The sequence below is a fragment of the Delphinus delphis genome, chromosome 11 (genome assembly GCF_949987515.2).
Source record: "Delphinus delphis chromosome 11, mDelDel1.2, whole genome shotgun sequence".
NCBI lineage: Eukaryota > Metazoa > Chordata > Mammalia > Artiodactyla > Delphinidae > Delphinus > Delphinus delphis.
In genome coordinates this window covers 15,744,434-15,762,866 of record NC_082693.1, presented here as the reverse complement: position 1 = coordinate 15,762,866, position 18,433 = coordinate 15,744,434, and the positions used below count along the sequence as shown (strand labels likewise).

General features: G+C 39.0%; 1 protein-coding gene and 1 pseudogene across 7 annotated transcripts in view; one reads left to right on the top strand and one right to left on the bottom strand.

Moving 5' to 3' along the window:
• The window catches only part of PLEKHA5 (pleckstrin homology domain containing A5), a 240,960-nt gene that overhangs the window by 46,808 nt on the left and 175,719 nt on the right, over positions 1-18,433 (bottom strand). For 4 of the 7 annotated variants that reach the window (XM_060024366.1, XM_060024367.1, XM_060024368.1 and 1 more), the window contains exons 12-14: positions 14,478-14,561; positions 11,533-11,652; positions 10,652-10,705 (exon numbers count right to left, since the gene is read on the bottom strand). In XM_060024366.1, the coding sequence (XP_059880349.1) occupies positions 10,652-10,705; positions 11,533-11,652; positions 14,478-14,561 (258 nt within the window). The remainder of the gene's footprint in view (positions 1-10,651; positions 10,706-11,532; positions 11,653-14,477; positions 14,562-18,433) is intronic. The other 3 variants (XM_060024371.1, XM_060024372.1, XM_060024373.1) reach the window with 1 other exon arrangement.
• On the top strand, positions 14,580-18,431 carry LOC132433530 (ubiquitin-like protein 5 pseudogene; annotated as a pseudogene).

Here is an 18,433-nt window from a genome sequence, read left to right as displayed (position 1 = left end):
GGCTCTGGCAACTCTCACTGGGGGCTGGGGGGCAGACAGCCTTGAGAATTGTACTTTGTTTTTGTCTTTCTAAAGATCCGCCGGTAGGTATGACAGGAAATCAGGCTTGAGAACAATGGTCCTACCCTGGCACTAATTTACGTCATTGAGGACCAATTCAACCATCACCAATAAGGAATTCTTCAACGTCTTGATGAGTTGGTACTAAAATGTTGGTCAGGATACCTGTGCAACTATCAAAAGATGAAAAATTTCGAACTAATGATCTAAGCACAAGTATATTGCATGTAGACTAAAATAGTCTTGTCTTTGTATGAAATACAGCATTAAGAGACTTAACCCCCTTAAAAAATCAACTGAATCTCCTTATTAATAATATTAGTGGACTCAGCAGAATCACGGGGTGGGGGGGTGGGGTATTATTACGAATCCAATTTCCAGTTGCCAGTGGCAACTTCTAATATCCGCTTCAAAGTCTCTGTCTCTACAGAAATTGGACCAGCTAGGGATGCAGAAGGAACAGGATATTGTAAGTCATGAGATAAATGCTCCAGAATAATTTTTAGGGGGAAGAAGAAAGACTAGCAGTGAGCAAAGCCAGGACAATCATTCAGATAATTTATCCTTGGGAAGATTAATTTCCCAATCCCCCTTTCGGTTTAAGAAGTGGTTAAGTAGTGGCTTAATTGCTATTTATTTATTTATTTAGCCGCGCGGCATGCGGGATCCTAGCTCCCCGACCAGGGATCAAACCCGAGCCTCCTGCAGTGGAAGCGCAGAGTCCTAACCACTGGACTGCCAGGGAAGTCCCTTAACTGCTCTTTGAAAAGTTTACATAATGATTCATCTAGAATAGCATTGTCCAACAGAACTTTCTCTGATGATGGAAATGTTCTCCATTAGTGTAGTCCAACATGCCACACCAATGACTCCTCAGCCCCTGAAATGTGGCCCGTGTGACAGAGAAAATGAATCTTATTTTTATAAAAGTGTAACTAACTTAAGTAGCCACATACGGCTAGTGGCTATTATACTGGATTGTAAGTCTAGAAATTCTAGACCAGTAAAGTAAGTATAATTTCCCCCTAGATTTGAATCTCATTCCCGTAAGGGAAAACATCTGCCCAAGCTCTGTCGAGTAAATGAGTTTCCTCGAGTCTGAATTCTGCAGTAACAGCTTCCTCCCTCTTTTGGGGGCGGGTGCAAGAAGTCAGGATGATTTCTATCCGCCCTACAGAGCTTTTGTCCTTCACTGATAACCCATCTCTGTGCTGTCATTTTCCATTCAAATGGAAAATGGATTTTTCCTGAGTTCTTAAAGACACCTTAGAAAAAGAATTTTTAAGTTGGGAATCTGTCTTAACAATAGCCAAAAACCCTGATAGCCTAATCACTGAAGAATCCATCTCTCAAGAATGTCCTCCTGTGTCTAGATCAATAAACTTCTAAGATGTGTGGCAAAAATAAAAGGCTAGAGAATTTGACATGCCCAGGGTGAAGCTGTGAGGAATGCAGGGGCCTTTGTAAACAGGTCATTTGGATAATGACAATGTAAATGCCTTCCACTCTCATTCCAGGCACTTCTGAAAGTCCGAGAACCTGAGATTGAAGGGTATGACTACCTATAGAAACCACGCATTGTTTAACAGGAAGCAGGAAAATCTGAAGTGACTTTTTAAATAGAAGAATGTAAATAAGTCTCTTTATAGCCGATGGGGCAAAGTATGGAGGTCTATTTCTTTGGAAATTTTAAAGCAATCAGAACAAACTCTTCTATGCTATGTATGGTTTCTAAATGTAAAACTCTGGGAAAGTATTACTATTGTATGTATTCAGAAAAATCAGTGGTACTTTAAATGATGTAGCTAGACCATACAACATATCCTCTTTTTCTTCAAGGGAGAAACACATATTAAAAACAAAGAAAGAAAAAACAAATTGCGACACTAACACAGAAGTCAAATGTATCCGACATTTCCTTGAAAGAAAAGAAGGAAAAAAAAAAAAGAGCATTTCTAGACTGACTGATGCTGTTAAGTACTGGCTTCCGGAATAAGGTCCATTTATTGAGAAATATGAAAACACCCCTAATCCAGCAGAACAAAAGGAGGGCAATGTCTACACACAACCTTATTTAAATTGCTGACTTTTTTAAGCCACCATCTTGAGGTATATACCTGTGGTATATTTTGAAGGAAACTTTTAAGGTCTAGGCTAATGTCTTTCCAAATAATTTACATATATAATTTACTTACCGTCAGTTTCATCCTTTTTCACCTACGAGTCTCAAGAATTTAAAATAAAATTAAAATCCTTTTGGCTACAGGATACATTTTATAGATCTGATTTTTACTTCAGTGGCTTAAACCTGTTTTCCTTATTAAGGACTGTTTTTTTTTTTTTTTTAAATTGTTCCTTTAAGTAATGTATTATCTGATGCCACCATCTTTATTCCTGGCATCCACAGGCAACTGAAAATATTAAAAAAGCTCAAAATACATTTTGTAAAAATGCTTTATGGTGGAAATAAATAAATATTGTGTTTGAAATGGTCACATATTTCTCTTCTTTGCAAGCATTTTGTGAAACGATACCATAAAACAATACTATTTTAAAGGGACAAAACATTCCGAAAGTGAAAATCTTACATCTCTGTTAGCTAAAAAAAAGTATTTGTTCTGGTCAATGGGTAAATCTACTAGAAAAATACATTTGAGCTTTAAATCAAAAGTAAAATATCTTCTAGATACAGGATCTGGGTTTTATTAATAGCAATTGTATTCTTACTGAGTTAAAATTGGCACTGAGTAGCAGAATTCCTACCATTAATTCAAAGATTTATCAGCTTATGTTTTAACTACATAATCACATCCTTAGGTTGATCCCAGAAATGACTTTGGCATTTATGCTCAACTTTGTTTCCTTCCTGAGCTTTGAAAATCATTTACAATTCCACTTTGCAAGCTAACATCCTGCCTGACACTGAGCTCCATAAATCTCTGCTGAATGAACTTTCTGAAAAAATACATTCAAATAAGACAGAAGCAAACAAAAGCCACAATAATTGGCTTATTAAAATATCTGCTTTTGTAAATCAACTGTGGAACTGTAGAAATATTATGCATTTTCGGAGGGGTGGGGAAATTTTGTTTTCATTTTCCCGTCTTGTTAGATAGGAGAATAACCAGTTATATAACCAAGAGCTGGTATTCTTCAGGTAACAAAGATCAGCAACCTGAAACAGAACTATTCTATAGGTACAAGAACAACTCCTGATTTTGAAGGAAGAATAGATTTAAAAAAGAAAGAAAATTCACTAATACAAGGTATTCATCCTAGCTTTGTGATTTTGGACAAGTCATTCAACGTGACTGGGGATAAAAGTAACTGGCCACATGCTGCAGAGGCAAGTATTAGAAGCAGATGGGACACGGTATATAACAGCACTTTGAAAACTGTGAAGTGATACTTATGCTATTAGGATGGACAGACGCTGGGCAGGTGCACATTGTAGAGAATGGGGGTGCTTCTGTAGTATCTGAGAAACGATGGGGCGCTGGCTGCAGAAAAGGGTTTATGGGGGAGGAAGTGTTTCACAGGCTGGTAGGGGCTGGTGGTGATGAAATGAGGGCTTGAGTGACAAACCAAAAAGAGACTTTATTTTGTAGGGAACCGGGAGTTTGAAGTTTCCTGAGTTAGCTGAAAGACAATGAGGCAGGTGCTTTGAGTGCTGCCAGGATTTGTTGACTAAATGGTATAACAAGGAGCTAGTACGTGGAAGGTGTTTTGGTGGCTTCTATGATCCTGACTAAACACCATGCAGATATTATGTACCAGCTAAATTAAAACCTGTTCGGATGGTTCTACAGAATCGCATGATTTTCCTGTTTTCAGTAAAAGTGTTTTGAAAGTACTTTTAACTCCAGTTTCAAGGTATCGTTAGCATTAACAGGAGTTGGTGTTGGGCACATGAACTATTAGGAGAACGTAATACAACTCCAGGAGGCTGGATGACTTAATTCTGCCATTTTTATAAATTTGTAGAATCTCCACACTCAAAGTGGTGGAACAGCAGGCAGGGTGCCAAGGACCATCACATTGGGGGTCCTTCCAAGTAGCCTGCCAGTTGTTTTTCTTTTCATCCACCAGGCTGTGAGAGGCTGTCCGAGCCATAGCTGGAGGAGACTTTCCTCTTTTCCCACTTTATGCTCTAGGTCTAAGCAAACAGCTAAAGAAAGGTCCTAATCCTTCTCGAAGTCCATCAAGCTCTTCCCCAAGGATGATGTGTTCAATAAATGTCTGTTACATCAATGGGGTTAAAGGTGACCACTATTTTGAACCACTTCTGCTTTCAGTTTTTTGGTCAGGGAATTGAGGGATCAGATAACAACCTTAATTTTGGACATGCTGGAGATGTACTGAAGGCAGAACTTCCAAATGGAGATCTCTGTGAGCAACTATAACTACGTAACGGAAACTGCAGAGAGTGGTGTTTTAGATGCCTTTTGTGCCCCTCTCCACATCTTCGGTTTCAGGTCTTGCTGGGTGTATGGGAACCCACTGGGTGCTCATGTATGCATAACCTCAGTGTGCTAGAGAGTTAGTCTCAAGGGACAACCCTTGGTCAGTGGAAGACGGGAGTGAGTACTCTTCTCTAGTTCAGCTGGGTTTCTATTTGTTAACAAGTATCAGATGAGGCCCCAGTTGCCTATGGTAGTTGATAGTATATAGTCTCACTCTCTTTACTCCTGTACCTTGGAATCACTTCCCAAAATAAACTTCCTGCAAACAAGCCCACATCAAGGAAGCCCACATCACAGGCTCTGCTTTCTGGGAGAAACCCAGGGGCTAGAGATGAAAAGTAACGAAGAGAGAACTAGTAAAATAATGAGTAGATGAATGTTCAGATGAGAGAACACCAAGAAACAGGGCACTTCCCCAGTTAGGGTTGAGAGGGGTGAAAACAGTTATCAAGAAGGGCCTGATGAGTCACTGGTAAGAAACAGGAGAACCATATAATAATGGTTAAGCATCCGATAGGCTGAGAGATCAGAGTACTGACACACATGTATTAAATCTTTCCACTTTCTAAATTCTAATCTACCCACTGTCCATTTATTTATATTCTGCCATTGTGATGTCATATCCTGATTAAGAATTTTCTCAGTGTCATCTCCCTCTCCCACTTCTATGATCAAATATACAGAGGAAGGGAGAGACAGAAAAAGAAGAAAGGAGGAATGGTGTATGAGAGACACAGAGAGAGAGAGAGAGAGAGAGAGAGAGGAATGCTCTGAATAGCACAGCAAAAGAAAATACAGATATTCTACACTATGTAACTAGTTTGGGTCAGTAAGTGTTCAATAATATTCTTTCAATTTTCCAGTTTGCTTTTTTCAAATGCCTTTTCTGTATCCCCTAGAAACATTAGCTCCTGTAGCTCTCAGTCATCCCTAAAAATAGAAGCTCTAGGACCCCTTCAAATATTAGAGAAAATGGGATCTTGCTTAATAGCTCAATAGAATGAGGTTGCTGAATGGACAACAATGAAAGCCATCAAGAATCTTTTCAATCATCTTGTTAGCATTTCTTCCCTTATAGGGAAGCTGTCTTTCATGAACACAAGAACAAAAGGCAAGAAAGTACTGAGATTTTTACCTTGAATGGTTTCAGTACCAATTACATACACCCAGTTAACTGTTCCTTTTTGCATTTCCCTTGGCATAAGTATGTTTAAAAGTGGTCAGAGCTCCTGTTTCTACATTGTGGTTTCTTGAAAGGATACAGAAAGCATGCTGATGAGCAATGTCCACAGCAACCAGTAATATTAATAGAATATCAGACTTCTTCCAAAAGTCACTAGTAGTTTTAGCGCACGGCTCATAAAATATTAATCTTTATAAAAGAATTACATTATAAAACCTGAATGCTACTACAAAACTTTTGCAAATTAGAAACTTCAGCTTACTCTTCAAGATGTTTTAGAGGTTAGTATGATCAAAAATGACTCTTCTCTCAAGCGTTTGCTCATACTTAAAAAAAATGTGCTGATAAAAGAAGGATTGAGCTACTGACTTGCTAACCTTCAACATTTCCATGCAACAAAGAACTCCACAGGTATGCTTGAGCTGTATTTTTCCTTTCTTGTACTATGGCAAACTGGTTTGTTATGAGAAACTTCCAGCTTTTCCATGAAAATTTGAGGATAAGGTCCCTTAGCCATCTGGTGTTAAAGAATATACCATTTGATGCTAAATTCAGAAATGACTTAGGTATGCTCCATGCTGGGGGGTGGGGGAGATGGCTCCAGATGGGTAGGGGCAAATGAATTTCATAAAATTATCCGTAGCAGAGTCATATTCTTTTCACAAAGAACTTTTGGCCATCCCCAACACAGGTGTGACTGACTGAGGGATTTCCCTTCCTTTCCCGTTCTCATGCAGCTGTTTCTGATGCAGTTAACTACAGTGACTCTTGAAGGGACAGGGATAGAGGCAGAATGTCATATTTTTTTTTTTTTTTTTTTTTTTTGTAGTACGCGGGCCTCTCGCTGCTGTGGCCTCTCCCGTTGCGGAGCACAGGCTCCGGACGTGCAGGCTCAGCGGCCATGGCTCACGGGCCCAGCCGCTCCGCGGCATGTGGGATCTTCCTGGACCGGGGCATGAACCCGTGTCCCCTGCATCGGCAGGCGGACTCTCAACCACTGCGTCACCAGGGGAGCCCCTACACATTTCTTCATCTCAGTTCTTAAGCGACTTATTTTCTGTTACCATGGCCTACATGGAAAGCTGGCAGAAATTCCCTCATAACTGCTCTGCAATCACTAACAGAAAAAGAAAGAAAAAGCAAGTGAGGAAGAAAGAAACAAATGGAGGGAAGAAGATGGATGAAGGGATGGGAACATGGCCTCATCTCCCCAATCCTATAAATCCTCCCTTTACGACTGATCGAAGAAGCTCCAGCCCCTGCTCTACCTCTTCACCCACAGAGGCCTTGCCTAGTTCCCTCTCCTCAGCCCCTGCTCTAGTTTCTACCATCCCAGCTTCATTCCTTTGCTCAGTACAACCAGTCCTGGTCCAGACTACAGGAGCCAAGAACTAGATACCGGAGGAAATCCTTGTAAGGGACAAGAGTAAGAAAATGAAGTCCCTACTCGCCATGTTAGACCTGCTGAAGGGGATATATATGCCCCAGCTGAACAGCAGGAGGTTGATAACAGTCAGCTTCTATGGGGACCTGTTACGCTGGCTTCAAACAGATGATATGCACGTGGCTCCACGAAATATTAGGAACTCCTAGTCATCAAATACATGTTCAGCAGGGTCATATAGCTCTAAAACTCATGCTCAATCTGCCCTGTTCTGAGAAAAAAAGAAAATATATCAAGACAGTCTCTTTTCCCTCACTGTCAAAGAACAGCAACAGGACACTCCATTCTCCAGGAGGGGATGCCCTTACAACTGCTGATAATCTCGAATTTACTCCAACTTCCTGGCAAGTACAGGGTCACTGCAAGATTGCACTTATGGCCTTTCTCCCCTCTCCAATATTCTGGTAGTAGAGGAATGAACGAGGGAAAAGACAATGTCAAATCCATTCCAGAGGTATACTGTAGGATGAAATTTCCGAGTTTCACTTAAACGGTACCCAAAAGCTTCTCTAACGTTCAGTGATGACTAAGCTAAATGAGAAGAAAATGAGTTACTGATATATTATGTATTTATTCATTTTCGAAATAGAACCTGGATGAGGTTCATAAAGTACCCAGTTAGGATTATTATACTTTCACAGGTTATACTTTGGGGCTTTATCTTAAAATTCATAAAAATGACAAACCTAGGCTCGTCTTAAGAAATGTAGACATTGAACAGTCTACGAACTGGGCTATAAAAACATAAACTATAATAGCGTACTTCAGAATAAAACAAAAAGCAGAAGAAAATTATACCATATAATTAGTACAGCTTTTGTTATTTTTAAAAACACTTCAGTACATGACTTGTCCTCATGATGGTGATATGGCACCAGAAGACAAGAGTTTTCGACTGACTGTATAATATGTAAATCTTCAGAATTTCAGACACGGCATTTTTATTTTTTATTTGTTATAATATCAGAAATGAATTTACCTCTGAAGTAACTCAGAGACTACCCTTTGGTTCTATTTTTCATGAATAGTGATAGGGATTAAGAGAATTTAAATCAATTAAATGTTGGCCTTAGGTTATTCTGATGATTTATTTGAGCAAGCAGAATAAGTGTCGGAAGAGTATCAATTAGTATCTGTTCTCTTGGTATGATATACAGTTCTATAAAATGTGACCAGAGCCTCTGACTTTCAGGTTTTAAAATCTACTTTCAAATTTATAATTATATAAAACTCGTGAATCAGTTTATAAACCCAGGCAACCAATAATGCCCATAAAAATACACCTGGTCACCTAGAATCGGCTACTGGCAGTAACAAGATTAAAAGCTGGAAATGTTTGAGCTGAGTGAATGAAAAATTTCATTAAAATTCAACATTACCAAGAATTCTTTCTACATAACTTAATAACCTTACTACTGATGTAAAATACAGGACAGTTCAAAGGTAAATAGTTCATTTATATTAAATGCAATTATTTGAAATCATAAAATTTTTTGATTTATTTAAAGAGAGATTTTTCCTTAGGAAACCTTAAGGAAAACTTAAGGATGTACACATTTAGGCATATCTGAGTTTCTGGGCAAAGCCCTCACCATGTTTTTTATGCACTGTCTAATTATTATCTAAAAATGGTCCAATTTTTGCCATCAGAAATAGTCTTATTTCAATGCAAATCATCATTTAAACAATCAAATTCTACAATTCTTCTCATTATCACAAAATTTTAAAAGTGGAATAATATAACTATTTTGGGATCTAATATAAGAAAAAGGTGAGTTACTGGAAAAGCTCTGCTGACATGTTGACAGAACAGAGAGGATCGATACAAAGTTGAGATTTTAATTTTAATTAATTAATTAAAAGACAACACACATTTATTCTCTTATACTTCTGGAGGCTGGAAGTCGGAAATCATCTCAATGGGCCAAAACCAAAGTGTGGGCAGGGCCATGCTCCCTTCAGAGGCTCTAGGGGAGATCCCATTTCCTTGCCTTTTCCACTTTCTAGAGCGGCGCTCCTTAGCGCGTCGCCTAAAAGTTGAGATTGTAGAAGTCACCTTGCCAAGGGAGCAAAGGACGGGAACAGAAGCCTCAATTGGATCTGGGCCACTAAGGCCAAGGGAAGAAACAGCTCAATCCGGGAAAGGGAGGTGAGGAGAGGCATCATCTTAGCAAATGGTGGTCTTTTCGATATATTTACCTGTCCTTTCCCAAGAGCTGCTCAAGTTCTATGTGTCTGCAATGCCAGTTTTGATTTACTGAGGTGAGCAGTAAATTAACAATAGATTAATAAACCACTAAGTTTATTTCCAGAGATTCTAGATAACTTCAGAGTCACATTCATATCGTCGTTTTTAACCCTAATTTTTGTAATATCCCATCATTTGTCAGAACGATCTCTAGCTTTATAGACAGAGGTGCTTTTAAGAAAGTTATTCCCCATGTATCTTAGAAGCTTTCTGGCAGTGTGGAATTTTGAGGGAAGGCTTATCTTACTATTTTGTTGGCAAACATGTCTTTATTAGATTGTATAATGTACACTGTGGTTAAATTTAATAGCACCAGTCTCTGAAGTGAAGACTAGAGTTTGGATTCATGAAATGCTGATTTCTAAAGCATTCCAATAGGCAAAACTATGATGAAAACATTTTGTGGGAAAATAAATTACAAATTAACAAAAGCATATTTCTTTTAAAAATTAAAAGAAAAATGATTGAACATCCTTTCAAGGGTCATCCTAATGCAAAATCCCTCTTTAAATATAACTAATTTAAAGCAGTACATTATTATTTTGTTTCAAACAGGGCAAATATAAATATGTAAATACTGTCTTACAGCATTTTCCGCAGTAACCTCTTTCATTTGATAAAATATTCAAGTTTGAACGTTTTGAAGACAAGCTAAAGAAAATTCTAGCCTAATTTATATGCAAAAAGAAAGCAGCCACTAGAAGAAATTTTATGTTTAAGAACATATAAAAAATCCTCATCAAATTAAAATTAAATATTAACATGGAAGTTCATAGACGCCAACATTTAGGAGTGTCAGTCCTTGTTCATCAACTTCCACTCACTTTTCAACATTTACCCATCGTTAACCTCCCCTTGGGAATACAGAGAGCACCACACCCACCTCCTCCTGGCCTTCAACAAGGCATTCACAGCTGCGTGCCTATTTCTTTAATTAGGTCACCTCCAAGCTGATACAAGCCAATAAGTACAAGTATTCTTGGGATAAGAAAAAAGAAATCTAGAGAATCCAGGCTCTCAATTTCCAGAGAGCTGGCATTTGTATCCCACCTCATCTCCACAACTGTCCTTTCTAACCTGCTTCTTCTGGTATTCCTGAATTCCCCTGGTGAGGGGTCTCTTAGCCTGCCACTTGTAAAAGTCACACTATTAACGCAAAACGACTGAAATATCTGAGTAGCCCGAAAATTGTACTACATTGAAAACATTAAAACATAAGGTATGAGAAGTAAGAAAAATTCTTCAAGGCCCACCTGATGATCCAAATATATGGTGTTCCTTTGAAGGTGATGTGAAAGGATTTCATTCTAGTAGGCATCAATCAAGGTACAAACGGACAGAGAAAGAGGGTGCGGAATTCATGAAAAGGTCAATTTTGAAACAGGGAAAACAGGTAGTTTGTCACAACCTATATTATACCACAGCACACAACGACTTCCACACACATGCTCCCCTGTAAACGGCACAGATGATGCATTCAATGATTATAAATTACACTTAGTTTTGTAAGAAATTAAGTAGACATGCATATAAGCTGAAACATTAAGCAGAAAAATCCTTCAAATGGCTTTAGCAGACTCAAGGTTAGAAGCTTTACATGTTAATTCTTTTCTGCAATATGTTACTACTTCTTTGGATGTTTCTCATATAACCAGAGGCTATTAAACCCTTTGAGAAATGTTTACGTGTGTTCATTTTAAAAATCAAGAACACACGAAATTAATCTTTGACATTTAAAAGGCAGTACTATTAAAACGCTAATCACTTCTCAACTTATTACTTTATGGGAAACGACGGGACTCTTCAATATCTGTTTTACCGGAGGTGGTAGTTAGTGTTTGAGGAATGACAATAGTATTCTGAAGTCTGCATGCATTTCCTCCCTCACAACCAAGAGTTGGTGGGTGAGTGGGTGGGTGGAAGGCTACGAAGAAATGCAGCCGACCCACGTTTTCCTTTAATATCGTATAACCAAGGGAATTCTCAAAGGGTCAATAGGAGATCCCGATGTCGTCGCCGCAGTGGTGGGATGGGCTCATGCTCACGGGAATGACGCTGATCAAACCGATTAATAATGAATGGCTCAGCGTGAGTGACAAGAGCAGACACACAGACACATCTCTCCATAGCTGACCTTTGGGCTGTGCGCCTCGAGCTTTAGCTGCATGAGCTGTGCTAACGTGTGCTCCCGGATACTACTCAGTTCCGCTTGCTGCCGTCTCAGCTTTATAAGCAGCAGCGTAAGCTCCTCTGGCTGAAGGAGTACAATTTAAGAATCCAAACAGTGGAAAACAGATTAATTGTGGTCTTAAGTGACAGATATTAAACCAAGATTTCTTGGCAAGTATCCTCTTATGGTTGACATCAAACATAGTGCCTAGGCACTATGATGATAGGTCATACATAAATGCATAGATATCTAGAGAAATAGAAGGAACAGTATTACTTGGTAAGATACAGCAAAACAACAGTCTATTAAGGCATTTTCTCAGAACTCATGAGAGAAAATTTAAATCTTAAGTATAAAGAAGTGCAATGCCAAAACCCCCCCACCATTATAAAGGTTTGTACATGAGAGCTATTATTAAAATACATTTTAATGAGATGTTTAAAAATGACACCTAAGACTTTTATAGCAATAGAACACTACCTGCATGCCCAACACTCTATCTTAGAGAACAGAAGGTAAAACAAAAAGAATTAAAATTCATGTAAAACTTGGATGACATCTTCACATCATTAAGCTCCGTCAGTACCTGAGATCTATTAACTGCTTCCCAGTTATATTTTTAAATGTCACTGTTAGTGTTTTCACAGGATATTTTATATTGACCAAAAGACCAGTTTTTATTTTTAAGGAAGAAAAAAATGTATTTACTACACACAGAAAGTTTCCATGTGCGCATAAACCCTCCTTCCACCCTTGGCGGAGAGCAGAGAACCTTTTGGTTCCTGATTGGTTACTCTGATCTCTGAGGGGAATAAACTTTCAAAGGTAGATACAATTCCTTAACAGGCCAATCCGATATATTTTTTTGCGTTAGAAATGCAGTAAAGTATGGTCATTGGCAGTCTTACAGGCCATAAAATATCATTCGGTGTTTGACTGAGCTTTGTTATGATTAAAAACTGCACAGAGACCACAGGGAGACTCTGTTCACTTAAGAGCTACAGCTGTGCTCTTAAAACTTCCGAGCCAAAATGCGTTCCCGACACTGACTTGTTTTGCCGACAGCACAGCGTTACACTTAGCTCTCTTCTCTTCTGTTCATTTGCTGTTGCTCTTTACTTTCCATAAAAAAAAAATATTATTAGGGTCATAAATCATTTTTTAGAAAATGGAAGTATAGTTGATTTTTATGTTAGTTGCAGGTATGTGGCAAAGTGATTCAGTTACATATATATATTTTTAGATTATTTTCCTATATAGGTTATTACAAGATATTGAATAGTTTCCTGTGTTATACAGTAAATCCTTGTTACTTATCTGTTTTATGTATAGTAGTCTGTATCTGTTATAAATCAATTTTAACTGTTACTTGAAGTTACATTAAAGGTTATTGCCTTCAAGAGGAAAAAATGTCAGAAGTAAACCACAGTTACTATTGGATTCTCTGAGTATCCACAGAGAGGAGACAATAGCTTCTTAACAGTCAAAAGAATGTGTGTGCATGTGTGACTTAAAGAAGAAACTTCTTAACAGGAAAAGAAGAGATGCTTTTGCTCTGAGGCCAACCACATCTTGTGACCTCATGACTGTGAGACAGTCCATATCTTATGTCGTCATATCAAGCTCTAGAGGTCTTGCCAGAGAGAAAGGAGAGTGGGGTAAGGGATTAGATAGCCTAAGACCCAGAGGGATATGTGACAGAAATACTAAAAGAAGAAACCTTAAAATTCTTTATTACTTATGGAGTTAAAGAGATTTTCAAAAGCATGAAAGATTACAATAAGTTTGCTAGATGTTTAAATTTGTGGCAAAATAAAAAGAGGCACAATTGATTCCTCCAAAAGGAGGACATGGTAAATAAATTTTGTCCTAAATATCCACTAGAGGGAGCAAGGTAGAAGAGAAACTTTCATAATATGATACTTAGCATTATCTTATGATTAAGGTCTGTTTGCCAGATCAACGATCTAATGTTTAAAATTTCCAACAGTTAAGAATTTTTAGTTATAGTCAAGCAATATCTATCGCCTTTAATAAGTAAACCACAAGCATTTTAAAGCCAAGAAATCTGCCTCATATCTAAGCATGTAAGAGATGAAATAAAACAATGTTTGAAAAATACATAGAAGATAAACTTGTTTTGATTACTGCAGGAAGAGGATTTTAAGTAATGAACAACTATATGGTCCTCAAATCATATCTTTACAGAAATTAAGACTACTACTAGTATGAAAGCATAGTTCCCCTGATAAAAGAATGCCATTAAAATAAAATGAAGTGATGAAAAGTCACCTTTTCTCTTTAATCTGAAGAGTAATAGTGTCCTGGTAACATAACTCCTTTCCAATGTGAACAGGAATAACACTGACTATGAAATAATAAAGGTAAGTACTTGCTTGAACTTAGTATTTCTAACAGTCTCTCTTTCTCTGCATAAATACGTAAATCGGTTTCTTTTCTGCTCTAAGGTAGTTAATCTATATAAAAATCCACAGGAGAAACTTGACAGGCCTGTGGTTTGACTATAGACACAGAGTTGCTTGCTGGATTTGTTTCCCTAAGGAACTACTCCAACTTCCGTTTTAAGGAAGAGGATATTAACATTCAATGAAGTAAAGAAACCCTCCCAGGTTATAAAGTAAAGACACCCTCCCAGGTTATAAAGATTCTGGAAAACAGAATCTTGTATTTAGGCAGTCAGACGTTCAGGGAAAGGTATCAGGAAGACACTGAAATGGCGACATGATTCCAAATCCTACTGACGAGCGTCTGTTCCACAAAACTAGTAATGGTTTTTCTCTGGGAGGCACCTCTCTGAAAACTCAAACTTAAAAGCTATGTCAGATGTGTGCTATCATGGGTAGCACATACATAAAACATGATATGGTAAATAAAGATATCGTACTCACCGTTTTGCCTTGGAGGCTCTGGGGGCTGACGGACTGTAAGGTTAGGCCAGCTGGCATTGACCTCCTGTCAGGCACATACATGTGCTAGGAAGATGAAGGCACAGTATAAATTCTGTGGTCAATGTCAGTGATGAAAATTATATTATAAAATGCCATTTAAAATTGCTATTGGTGCTTATGAAAGAAGACAGATACTAAAACTTCAGGACTAAAATACAGACACTGATGAACAGAGTAATTCCATACAGTATGGCTCAGTGGTTCTCAAACTTATTGGTCTCAGGAGCCCTTTACATCCTTAAAAAGGAGATTTTAGTGACAAGAGTGGCATTATTTTACAGTTTCGCAAATCTCTTTAATGTCTGGCTGGATTTTCATATCTGCCTCTGTATTCGATCTGTTGTGATCATCTCTTTTAGGGGAAGTACATGAAGAAAAGCCACCTTCGATATATGTAATTGGAAAAGGGAAGAGAACTTGAATAGGTTTTTTGGATATTTGCAGATGTTCTTTGATACTGCACTAAAGGTCAAAAAGTGGTACTTTCTTAAAGGTTAGTTGCGAAGTGGTGTCTGAAACCGTATCAATGAACTTTTTGTACTCTGTCACACTGACATCCATTCATTGGTCTATTTGCACTTTAAAGGAATCTTTTACCCATCCATGATTTTGAGACATCAAACACTGGCCATGCGGCAAACACTGGCTCAGTGGGTTATGCAGATGTTCCAAATGCTGGCACATGTTAGTCTACAAGATCAGTAGCGCCTATCTGTTAATACCATCATTGACCTTTAAGCACCAGAGAGCTGTCAAGCTCACAGAGGCAGATACAAGACTTCCAAAATTCTGATTTTTGCTTGAAAGCTCAAATGTTGTGGTCGGTGACAGGTACTGTGGGTTGCTTTCCTTGAAGTGACAGGCTAACGTTTCACTCTGAGGAAGTGTCTGTCAAATACCAAGTCTGAACAACTATAGTTTGTCATTCGTTCTTTCAAGTAAAAATGGTGTTTCATTTAAAAAAAAAAAGAAGAAGAAGAAAAAAAAAAGGCCTGGGCTCTGCACTAGAGTGAGAAGGTTGTGGCATCAGACGGTTCTGGGTGATTCGAGTTCCAGCCAGGATGATCGAGGTTGTCTGCAACGACCATCTAGGGACGAAGGTCTGAGTTAAATGCAATACTGATGACACCATCGGGGACCTTAGAAGCTGACTGCAGCCCAAACTGGCACCCATTGGAACAAGATTGTTTTGAAGAAGTGGTACATGATTTTTAAGGACCACGTTGTCTCTGGGGGACTATGAGATCCATGACGGGATGAACCTGGAGCTTTATTACCAATACAGCAGAATTTCTTCTCCCACCCTCATCCCACAACACTAGTATGGATGCTTGTTTGTTTTTTTTTTAAAATATTTATTTTATTTACTTGGTTGTGCCGGGTCTTAGTTGAGGCTCGCAGGCTCCTTAGTTGCGGCAGGCGGGCTCTTAGTTGTGGCATGCATGTGGGATCTAGTTCCCTGAACAGGGATCGAACCCAGGCCCCCTGTACTAGGAGTGCATAGTCATATCCACTGCACCACCAGGGAAGTCCCTAGATGCTTATTTTTGAAAACCCATGTTAATAAAAACTTAGAGGCTGAAAAACAAAAACAAAAACAAAAACGGAACTAGTTCTGCTGGCAACTCAAATAACCATTCAAGTGTTTTTCCCTGAGACAACTATTAGCACTTTGGTATGCAAAGAGAAATGCTTTAAGTACATTTCCCATTTCATCACACAGAATATTAAAATGCTATGGAATGAAAAGTCAAGATTGAATAAAATTATCTTTTACTGTTTCATCAAAGGGATTTATTTTTAAGGCAAGTCTGTGGCAGTGAAGCATTACAATGACCACTAGCATAGTCTGAACCATTCCCTTGACTTAGGCTAAGGTGCTAGTACTTTTACCCACTGTTGCTTTCGCACTATTAGAAAATGGTAACACAATGAATAATGCCTTATTATTATTATAAAAATAATTCTGAGTTTACTTACAGGCTCCCTGAAAGGGTCATGGGGACCCTCAGGTACCCCCCCAGGTACTCCCTAAGGGTCCATGAACCCTACTTTGAGAACCACTGATCACATCAAGGAAGATGATAGGACAGTTTGAAAGAAAAACTGGCAATGTTGGAGAAGGTTTTTGGGAGGAGGAGATGTTTAGTTGACTGGGAAAACTGGCTAGAGAGCACACACGCATCTCATACCTGCTGTTGTAAGAGATGATGAATTTTGGCCATGAAAACACTCATCAACCACGCACTGACAATTTGTATTAGATCAGATTTCTCTTGAATACTGTTACTATTTTTATTAGTCTTTGGATGTACGAAGTGACAAAATATTGACCTTTGCTACAGCAGAGTTCAAAGTGAGCTTTTTTTGGTGAGACAAACGAAAGCTTCCTCCAGAAGAAAATTCCTGATTGACTTAGTAATTTCTATCTAATGCTTATTTATGGAAAAATCAAGCAAATGCTTTATGCAATGATGTAACTGAAGGAGTCAGCCCATCGCAAGGATAAGAAAAGGTGCTTTTCAAAATGGAATAAAGCAAGGTGTTCTTTAGAATTAAAAAGAAAGTGACAGGAAAATTCCTTTTCACTTTAGGACAGACGTTGGAGACCCAGCTGCACACATAGGGTGACTGATCAAAACAACTGCTTCAGCATTATGAAGAGCTGATTGATGCAAAGCACTCGAATTCACTTCAAAAACTCTACTAAGCAAGGCTTATACCAACTTAAGGTGCAAATTAAAGCATGATCTCTATAACTTAATTTTTTAAAAAGTATATGTAGAGAATTCCCTGGCAGTCCAGTGGTTAGGACTCCTCGTTTTCACTGATGAGGGCATGGGTTTGATCCCTGGTCAGGGAACTAAAATCCCACAAGCCACGAGGCATGGACCAAAAACAAGTGGGCTTCCCTGGTGGTGCAGTGATTGAGAGTCCGCCTGCCAATGCAGGGGACACGGGTTCGTGCCCCGGTCCGGGAAGATCCCACATGCCGCAGAGCGGCTGGGCCCGTGAGCCATGGCCGCTGAGCAAAAAAAAAGTACATATATCAGTAAGCATTGTTACTTTAATATGCAATTGGGCACCTGAGGAGTATTTCAATATGCCATATCTTCCGCTGGTTAGAAGATATGGTTAGCACTTTTTTAAAAAAAAAATTAATTAATTTATCTATTTCATTTTTGGCTGTGTTGGGTCTTCGTTCGTGCGGGCTTTTCTCTAGTTGCAGCAAGCGGGGGCTACTATTCGTTGCGGTGCGCAGGCTTCTCTTGTTGCAGAGCACAGGTTCTAGGTGCACGGGCTTCAGTAGTTGCAGCACACAGTCTCAGCAGTGTGGCTTGCGGGCTCTAGAGTGCAGGCTCAGTAGCTGTGGCGCACGGGCTTAGTTGCTCCGCAGCATGTGGGATCTTCCTCGACCAGGGCTGGAACCTGGGTCGCCTGCACTGGCAGGCAGATTCTTAACCACTGCGCCACCAGGAAAGTCCTGAGGTTAGCACTTTTATCTTAGCAAAGAACATGAAGGGCCTGACACAAGACTGCAGGGATGCTAGAAGAGGGTGGGCGTAGCATTTGAGTGTATGAAGGGCCAATCAAAATATGTGTGGTCTTACCCTACAGAGAAAGCTGATGAGACATGCTATCAAGCAGGGAAGAATACATAATGCATCTGTTCCAAAGAGCTGCTCCTGAGGGATGAAGCATTGCAAGCTTAGGTTTTCTACATGAGATTCTGACACTGCAGAATACTCTTCCTTAATTTTTAAGACAAAAAAAGAGCTGGCCTTGCCTACCTCCTCCCCATGTTCTTGTCTCTCCCATTCAGAGAAAGAGAGACGTGCACTAGAAGTAAAACGCAGCATCCTTGGAGGAGCAGTGAAGCCTGGATGAACAGACGT